General features: G+C 38.5%; 1 protein-coding gene across 1 annotated transcript in view; it reads right to left on the bottom strand.

Moving 5' to 3' along the window:
• PTPN4 (protein tyrosine phosphatase non-receptor type 4) overlaps nucleotides 1–10257 on the bottom strand; it is a 304196-nt gene that overhangs the window by 231680 nt on the left and 62259 nt on the right. The window contains exon 2 of the mRNA XM_007937829.2: nucleotides 6422–6529. Within this exon, the coding sequence (XP_007936020.1) occupies nucleotides 6422–6529 (108 nt within the window). The remainder of the gene's footprint in view (nucleotides 1–6421; nucleotides 6530–10257) is intronic.

Genomic DNA, 10257 nt, shown 5'->3' with positions numbered 1-10257 from the left:
AATTCTTCTGCTAGTTGGGGTTTAGTCCAATTCTGTATCCTTCCCTTCAAGGCTCAGGGGTCCAAGATTATCTTCTGTGTCTGTGTTAATTGGTTTACCTTTTCTTTGTTGAAGAGGGTCTGTGCAATCCTTCTGCCTAGTCCGCCATCTTCTCCTTTTCTTTTGTTGTTGCTGCATTTGGTGTGTTACCTTTAAGTTTGTTTATTTTGCTATTGTTGAAAATATGGGAAGCACAACATACACCAATCCAACAGTTTCACTTGTACAATTTAGTGACACTGATTATATTCTTCAAGTTGTGTGACTATTGTAGTTAAGGAAGCGTGTGAACTTGGCTGGGCCTCGTTTTGAGTGCCTGGGCAGGTGGATGCAGTGATTCCCCATGATGAGACTGGTAATTAGCTCCACGGTGAGCAGCTGTGTAGCTGCTTTACAGATGTGGTCTGCTTCCAGCATATAAGCAGCTGCTTACAGGAAGGTCTCTAGCTTCTTGGCATATCTGGATCCTGCATCTGGCTGAGTCATCACTGGTCTGCCATGCTGTCTGGTAATCTTGGGACTGTTTAACTTTGTGGCCTGGCATGTTGCTTGATAATCTTCCAACTGTGCTATTTTACCTGTTGAACCTAAGTTTGTCAGGCTCAGCAGCCAGCAGCTGCCCAAGTTAAGATTCCACCTTCCGTAGGCCAGGAGCAAGAAGCAAAGTTGAAATACAAGGTCAAGGGGCCTTGACCTAACCTCTAGATCTGGCGCTTTGAATTCAGACTTCTAGTCTCCAAAACTATAAGAGAATAAATTACTATTTGTTCAAGTCATCTATTTGTGGTATTTCTGTTAGAGTAGTACTAGAGGACCAAAATGGGGACCATTCTCATCCTTCTTTTCTGAATTGTTCCTCCCTCATTAACATAAATTCATTGCCACCTAAGGTCCTTACTAAGCTTTCACGTTCCTCATATCAATTTGATCCCATACAGAAAGTTCTTAAAAGAGCACAATGTTCAAGGCAGATTTATTTTTTATCACTTAGCCAAACTACTGCTCAATTTTAAGACGACTTCAGAGGATATTTTAGATTTAAGTCTTAAAAATTATCTCAGAGCACGTAGTTTCAAAAGTTCATCCACCCTCTACGGCTCCAGAAAATCCATGAGAATTTGACATTACCTTCTGTATTATTCTCTTTTTGGTAAGGATTCTTCTACAGAACTGTAAGCAAAATGTTCAGTATGGTACCTGGGCATCATGTATTTTTTCTGGTCTCACAGTAAAGAAGGCAGTTGTTCTTGGAGGCAATTAACCACACATTCCATATCCTCTCCAGTCTCCTCCTTCCTGTGTTATTCCAGATGAATGGACACCAATTGTTGTGCCTTAGATGGGCACTTACAAGCTTTGAAGACCACACGTTATTACACAATGAACGAGGAGGAAGAACAGAAGCACTAAACACTTTGTAAGACCATTTAACTGGAATGTCCCTTGAAACAATGACCCTAAACCTCCAAACCAAGGAACCAAATCCCATGAGCATTTGGTTGTACATAAACAGCCTCTGCACCTATTCTTTTTTGTTTTTATTTTTGGGATTGTTGTAAATATACCTACTACACAACTTTCATCAATTCTGTTTTTTATAAAATATCATGGATTGGACTGTATTCCCCCCAAAATAAGTGTAAATTTGGCTGGGCCAACATTTTCAGTGGATTGGCAGTTATACAATAATGTAAATCACCCTTCCTGATATGATCTGATATTATCAGCCCCAGTCTGACATAAGGGGATTAGGATGGGATGCAACACCCTTACTCAGGTTACTGCCCTGGTCCTAAGTAAGAGTTTAGGTGGGATGTTGTTTTTAGGTGTTGTTGAGTCAGTTTCAACTTATAGTACCCTCTGTACAAGAGACCTAAACAATGCCCAGTCCTGTGTCATCCTCACAACTGTAGCCATGCTTGAGTCACTGTTGCAGCCACCATCTCATTGAAGGTCTTCCCCTTTCTTTGCTGATCCTCTATTTGTCAAACATATCCTTCTGCAGGGATTGGTCCCTTCTGACAATATGACCAAGGTACAAGAGACAAAGTCTGGCCATTCTCACTTCTAAAGAACAATCCAGCTGAACTTCCTCTGAGATAGATTTGTTTGTTCTTCTAGCAGTCCATGGTTGTGGTAGTTATGCTTGTGTGTCAACTCGGCTAGGCCTGGTTAAGTGGCTGCACAGCTGGTGGTAGTTATTCCCCATGATGAGACTGGCAATCAACTCCATGGTGGGATCTACCACAAGCAGCTGAGTAGCCACCTTTGGAATGTGGTCTGCTTCCTGCATATAAGAAGAAGCTTTGAGAATGGTCTCTAGCTTGGACCCTGCATGTAGCCGTGTTGTTGCTCAGCAGCCTGGTATGCTCTGCCAACCTTGGGACATACAATTATTGTTGTTTGTTGTTAGGTGCCGTCGAGTTGTTTCCAACTCATAGCGACCCCATGCACAGCATGGAACTTACAACAGACTTAAGTTAATGGCCTGCCGTGTGGTTTGGTAACATCGAGACTGTGCCTTTTTACTTGTCAACCTTGGGGCTTTCTCAGCCTCATCAGCCTGCAGCTGTCTGAGTGAAGAAATGCCTCTAGCTCCAGTGGGCCGGAAGCAGGAGGCAGAATTGGACCCCAAGGTTGAGGGGCTTTAACCCAGCCCCTAGAGCCTGGCACTTTGAACTTGGACTTAAAGCCTCCAAATTGTAAGAATAAACTCCTGTTCGTTTAAGCCATATATATTCTTGTCAGAGTGGTAACTCTAACCAGAAGGCTGGTTGTTCAAACTCACCAGCCACTCCTCAGAAGGAAGATTGGGCAATCTACTTCTGTAGAGATACCACTTCAGAAACCCAAGGAAGGGTTGCTCTAAGCTGAATTGACTTGATGGCAGTGAGTTTTTTTTTTTTTTTTTTTAAGTCTTCACAGTATGGATTACACCTCAACAAAAACAAAAGCTCTCACAACTGGACCAATAAGCAACATTATGATAAATGGAGAAAAGATTGAAGTTGTCAAGGATTTCATTTTACTTGGATCCACTATCAATGCCCATGGAAGCAGCAGTCAAGAAATCAAATGACATATTGCAGAACTGGGCAAATCTGCTGTAAAAACTCTCTTCGAACTGTTAAAGAGCAGAGATGTTAGGGTGGGATGCTATGCCCTTTATCAGCTCACAGCCCTGATCCCAGTAAGGGGAGTTCCCCTGCGGTGTGGCCTGAATCACTTTTCAATCACCTTTTATGTTACAAGAGTTAGAAGGAGAGAGAAGTGAGCAGAGAGAGAAGGATCTACTACCACTAAGAAAGAAGAGCGGACAATGGTGTGCATCCTTTGGACCCAGGATCCCTGTGCTAAGAACATCCTAGAACCAGGAGACCCATAAAGAAAAAGCCTTAGCCTAGAGCTGGCACCCTGAATTTAGATTTCTACCCTCCCAAACTGTGAGAGAATAAATTTCGGCTTGTGTAAGGCATCCACATGTGGTATTTCTGTTATAGCAACACTAGATAACTACGTAAGACACAGGTGTACAAAATTAACTGACAGCAATTACAATAACCGTCTTTGCAACCCTATCTTTAATCAATGCAATTTTTTCCATCACCATTAATCCTCCAATTCCCTCTCCTGTCCCTGGTAACCAGTAATAAAGTTTGGTCTATATACACTTTCCTTTTCCTTTCTTTTTATACAAGTGCAGTCATATGATACCTGTCCTTTCATGACTGACTTATTTTGCTCAGCAAAACATCTTCAAGCTCCATCTATATTGTAACATGCTCAAGACTTCATATCTTCTACTGGCTCAACAGTATTTCATGAGCTATATATACTACCACATTTTGTTTATCCATTCATATGCCATCTCCTGAAAGTGCATCTGGAATGCTCCTTTGAAGTGAGAATGGCCAGACTTTGTCTCACCTACTTTGGTCATGTTGTCGGAAGGAACCATTCCTTGGAGAAGGATACCATGCTTGGTAGAGTGGAGGGTCAACAAAGAAAGGGAAGGCTCTCAACGTGGTAGATTTACAAACTGGCAACAACAACAGGCTCAGGTATACTAAGGATCCTGAGGCTGGCACAGGTCCAGCCATTGTTTCGTTCTGCTGTGCATGGGGGTGCTATGAGTCGGAGACCACTTGATGGCACATGACAACAACAACACGATTCATTAATTCCTTGAGGTCATATTGGAATTTTCAAATTCAATTACAGTGTCCTTTAGGGAGATAAAATATGGATGATTACTATTGACTTGTTCTTTCTACAGGCTCATCCATTTGATAGTTTGTTTTGTGGTTGTGATATTTTACTGTCTTTTTAGTGGCCTTTTGCTTTCTTCATGGATGATGTTCTTGATGTCATCCTACAACTCGTTTGGTTTTCATTCCTTGGTGTTCAGTTCATCCAATCTGTTCTTCAGATGGTCTCTAAATTCAGGTGGGATATAATCAAGATCATATGTTGGCTCTTGTGGGCTTATTTTAATTGTCTTCAGCTTCAACTTCAACTTGCATATGAGCAAATGATTGTCTGTTCTACGGTCACTTCTTTGCCTTATTTTGGCTGAAGACATTGAGCTTTTCCATTGCCTCTTCCCATAGATGTAGTTGATATTTTGCCCACAGAATCTTTTAATATTGCAATTCGAGGTTTGAACTTTTTCTTCAGTTCTTTTAGCTTGAGAAATGCCAAGGGTGTTCTTCCCTTTTGTTTTTCTAACTCCAGGTCTTTGCACATTTCATTATAATAATTGACTTTGTCTCCTGGAGCTGCTCTTTGAAATCTTCTGTTCAGCTTTTTTATCTTGTCACTTCCATTTGCTTTAGCTACTCTCCATTCAAGAGCAAGTTTTCAAAGTCTTTTCTGACATTTGTTTTGTCTTTTCTTCGTGCTCATGAGAAACCTGTACATAGACCAGGAGGCTGTTGTTCGAAAAGAACAAAGGGAATAGTGCATGGTTTAAAAACAAGAAGGGAGTGCATCAGGGTTATATCCTTCCCCCATACTTATTCAATCTGTATGCTGAGCAAATAATCTGAGAAGCTGGACTGTATGAAGATTGTATACTTTACAGCAAGGATTGTGAGGATGGCAAAGGACCAGGCAGTGTTTCGTTCTGTTGTGCACAGGGTCGGTATGAGTCGGAGCTGACTCAATGGCACCTAACAACAACAACATAGTGGTTCACAATAACAAACAGATGCTACTTTGTGATAGACATCAAAACTATATTATTAAATTAATGATGTTTTAGTGAATTTGGAAATGCTTCTTTCAGGTTTTTTTAGTGCACAGAAAGGTACACTGTATACTAAGACAAACATCTGACTAATATTATATACGAACCATACCTAACTTTTCTGCCTGTGTACAAATTTAACTTAAGCAGAGACTTAAGAATGGAACTCATTCATAATCCAAGGACTGCCTGTATAACATTTTCTGAAATGCATTTCCGTTTTGCATTTCATAAATGACATTTCTACTCCTATTTTTACATGCCTTTTGGTCCATTTACCCAGTTATTATAAAAAAATAATGTATTTCTCTAGGTCCTTAGAGAAGCTCAAGTTATCTTGTGAAAGCATCAAAGTACAAAGAAAGTTAGTTTTTTTTATCAATTCAGTATAACAGGGTTTTTATTCCACTGAGACTAGCTAGCCTTTGGTTTGTTTTCATCAACATTATCCTCATATTTCTTCATGGCTAGTTTTCACACAAAATCCACATTTAACATTTCATATTTATATCCCACTAATCATTAATTCAGGGACTAGGATCCTGACTAGGAGAGAGGGAGAAAAATAAATAAGCAAGCAAACCCTCCTTTGTTCATGAATAGTATTTTATTTTGTATAGTCATTCTTATAGCCTAATTAATTTCTAAAGCACTGATCCAGAGAACCATTACTTCAGCATCCCAATTTTTCTAAAGTATGTAAAATGCTTCATTAGAAATAGTCATTCTCTTACACTAATCAAAAGAATTATTTTCTGGTATATCATATCATATCATATCATATCATATATTATTTTTTAAAAGTCTCTCATAGTATAATATACAAATTTATAAAGAATTCAATCAAAACTTGATAGCATAGCCTTTTGAGCTGTCTGAGACATGAAAGTGAAGAAACAAGCACTAGATTTTACACTGACTTATAATTAAAATAACATAAAGAAAATAACATCTACATTTAAAACATCAATAAAAGGATGGGCAAAGGCAAAAGAATTACATTATCTCAAATCATTCAAATCAAATTAATAAAAATTTCACTAAATCAGTGACCACTATTAACCAGAAAGGACTTTATATTATGAACAGAGAGAAAAACTAAAAAGAAAATGAAAGACAATAGTTTAAACTTACTGGGTTATCTGTGGAATCATCAGCCAACTGTAAACCAAAATAGTCTCGTTCAGTCAAATCAAGATGCTTGAAGACTATATCCAACAGAACTTGCCCCTGATCATGTTTCTAGAAGAAAAATAAAATCAATTTTATAATTTTTAATGTGGTCATTTTTGATCCTGCCCAATTAAATTTTCAATTGTTTCCATACCAGTGACTTGGTTGAGAATAAAGATTCTATAAGTTACAGAACTTAAAAAAAAAAAAAAGTACCATGTAAAACATGGTTGAAATGGAAAATGTTTTATTACATATATTTAATCAAAATACATGTAAAAAAATAACTCCAAAAAAATCCCAAAACAAGACAAATGAAATCTAATCCTAGACAATCTGGTTCAAAAAGTATATAATATCAAAAAATAAAGAAAGCCTTTCTGAAAATATTGAAAATACCTTCTGCTTTCAGACTATTATCATGGTATTTTTGTTGTTGTTATTACTGCATACTGCTGCTACACTAATGCAGATATATGTCCATATCATTTGTTTTGTATTTTCCTTTTATACATATATATTTTTAAGTTTTTTAATTGCACTTTTTAGATGAAAGTTTACATAGCAAATTGTTTTCTGTGCAATAGCTTATAAACAAAGTGTTCTATGACATGGTTGCATTCCTCACAATGTGTCAGCACTCTCCCTCTTTTATTTGTATTTAAATTTTAACTAGAAAGTGACATATTTAATAAAGTACAATTTAAAATTTGTGTGTCTAAAATAAATAATGCCATAAAAAGGCAAACAAAAATGGTGAAAATGACTTGTAGAAAATTTGATTTTTTTAAAAAAACAAACCAAGCTCACTGACATCGAGTCAATCCTGACTCATAGCTGGTTGGGTTTGTGAACCACCAGCTTTCTAGTTAGCAGTCAAATGCCTTAGGCACTACGCCCACCAGAGCTCCCAGCAAATTTGATAAAGGACTAATATTTTAATTATAAAAGTATTCAGAGAACTTTAGCAAAATATCTCATTTTAACCTCACACCAGTTTTTATCATGTATTATTTAATGTTCACCTGTTTTATTAACTGTACCTTCACCAAGATCTCACAGCTAATAAATTGTGTTGCATCTACAACAATGTGTTTTGTAACAAAAGAACAAAAACATAAAATTATAATCACATACCACCAGCAAATTCTGTAGTGATACTGCCTCGGAAACCCAAGGAGGGGTCGCTATGAGTCAGGGCTGACCCGAGGGCACATAACAACAACAAACAACCAGCAAACAACAATCCAAACAAATAAAAACCAATGAGTGAGATAAACATTTATTGCTGCTAACTTTGTGGATAGATACAATTTTCTGAGAAGCAAAGTACAGCTGAAAGGCTCCTTGGAAGCGAGAATGACCAGACTTTGTCTCATCTACTTTGGTCATGCTGTCAGAAGGGACCATTCCCTGGAGAAGGATATCATGCTTGGTAAAGTGGAGGGTCAACAAAAGAGGGGAAGGCCCTCAACGAGATGATCTGAAAGTGGCTGCAAATGATGGGTTCAGGTACAGCAAGGATTGTGAGGCTGGCACAGGACCGGGTAGTGTTTTATTCTGTTGTACACAGGGTTGCTATGAGTTGCAGCCGAGCTCTGGTAGCATAGTGCCTAAGGCACTTGACTGCTAACCAGAAGGCTGGCAGTTCAAACCCACCAGCCACTCCTCGGAAGGAAGATGGGACAATCTACTTCCTTAGTGATACTGCCTCGGAAACCCAAGGAGGGGTCGCTATGAGTCGGGTACAGCTCAATGGCACTTAACAACAACAACAACAACAAACTAAAATAATAATAATAGCCACTACTTCTGGCATCCTAACCTGAGTAAAAGAAAACTTAGCATTGGGGGAAATAATTACACACATCAACATGTTCACTGCTATATTATTTACATAAGAAAAATATTTATATCAGAAAAGTATATTAGTTAATAGTGGTATACTACTACTATTTCCTCTAATTAGCTTTATCAGGAAGGTTCTTGCTATAAGACAGAATCCAATCTCAGAGATGAAACAATAAAGGTATATTTTATTCATAAAATATAAAGTATAAAGGTACAGGAAATTCCAAAGCAGACTAATTTAGTAGATCAGAATTGCAATTATGGTCTTGGGTTCTTTCCATCTTTCTCACCTATAGTCTTAGAGTTGGTTATATTTATGGACTGTTAGCGAGATGGTGGGGGAGCTCTGGTGGTACACTGGCTAAAGCATCAGGCTGCTAACCAAAGGGTCGGTGGTTCAAACCTACCAGCTACTCTATGAAAGAAAGATGACATCAGCTTCCATAAATATCTGCATCCTTGGAAATATTATGAGATAGTTCTCTGTCCTGTAGGGTTGCTATGATTCAAAATCAACTCAATGGCAATGGGTTTGATTTTTGTGTATTTAGCAAGACAGTAAGAAGTCCTGGTGGGCAGTAGTTAAGCACTCAGCTGTCATCCAAACGATCAGTGGTTGGAACCTACTAGATACTCTGCAGAAGAAATATGTGGCAGTCTGCTTCCATAAAGATCTATAGCCTTGGAAACCCTGTAGGGCAGTTTTACTCTGTCTTATAGAATCACTATGCAAAGGAACTCTGGTGGTATGTGTATAAGGCATTTGACTGCTAACCAGAAAGCTGGTGGTTCAAACCCACCAGCTGCTCTGTGGAGGAAGATGAGGCACCTACTTCTGAAAAGATTTACAAACTTAGAAACCCAATGGCAGGCACTATGAGTCAGAACTGACCCGATGGCAGTGGGTTTGGACTTTTTATTAGGGTTGCTATGAATCCAAATGAACTGCGTGGCAATGGGTTTGGTTTGTTTTTCTTTTGGTTTGCAAGATGGTCAGACCAATTCCAGGATTCACACTGACATATAATAATGTCCAAAAGAAGAACTTTCTTTGTAAGATTATCTTACAAAGAGCTTCCCTTCACATCTTACTGGACAAACTAGGTCAAATGGCTACTGGTAAAACATATCACTGGTAGGAGATAAGTGCTTCCAAAAATGCTCCTGAATAGTGGTTCCCATTTAAATAATCATATATGGAAAAAAATAGTAATAGTGATACTACTCACCCATGCCCTTCCCATATGATTAAATCAACACAAGAAAGATGCAAGCTATACATAAAGAAACACTATAACACACTGCCATCAAGCTGATTCCAACTCACAGTAACCACAAAGGACAAAGTAGAACTGTGCCATAGGGTTTCCAAAGCTATAATCTTTATAAAACCAGACTGCCTCATCTTTCTCCTGTAGTTTGTGGGTTCAAACCACCAGCTTTTTGCTTAGCAGACAAATGCTATAACCACTGTGTGCCACTAGAGTGCCTATTATTAAAAACAAAACACTAAGGAGCTCTGGTAGCGTAGTGCATAAGGCACTTGACTGCTAACCAGAAGGCTGGTGGTTCAAACTTACCAGCTACTCCTCAGAAGGAAGATGGGGCAATCTACTTCCATACTGATACCACCTCGGAAACCCAAGGAAGGGTCGCTATGAGTCGGGTCTGACTCGACAGCACATGACAACAACAACAAGGTGAGTATAATGGACTTCTCTAGAAAGAAACCACAGCCAACTCATAACTCCAACTAACTGCAAATAAAAACTTAGACATAATAAAACAAACATAAGAAAACTCTGAAGGGTAGGAAAAAAGGTGAACTGGCTAGGAATATTGGGCTTCAGGAATAAGGCAATGAGTTCCTCTGGTTTTCTTTGCTTTCTTTTTATTGAGAGAAAATTAACATAACATTAACTGTTTAGACCACATAATTCAGTAGC

This window comes from Orycteropus afer, unplaced genomic scaffold, assembly GCF_000298275.1.
Source record: "Orycteropus afer afer isolate SDZICR_OR568_19922 unplaced genomic scaffold, OryAfe1.0 scaffold00004, whole genome shotgun sequence".
Classification (NCBI taxonomy): domain Eukaryota; kingdom Metazoa; phylum Chordata; class Mammalia; order Tubulidentata; family Orycteropodidae; genus Orycteropus; species Orycteropus afer.
The sequence above is the reverse complement of the archived record's forward strand: the minus strand, read 5'-3'. Positions and strand labels throughout refer to the sequence as shown.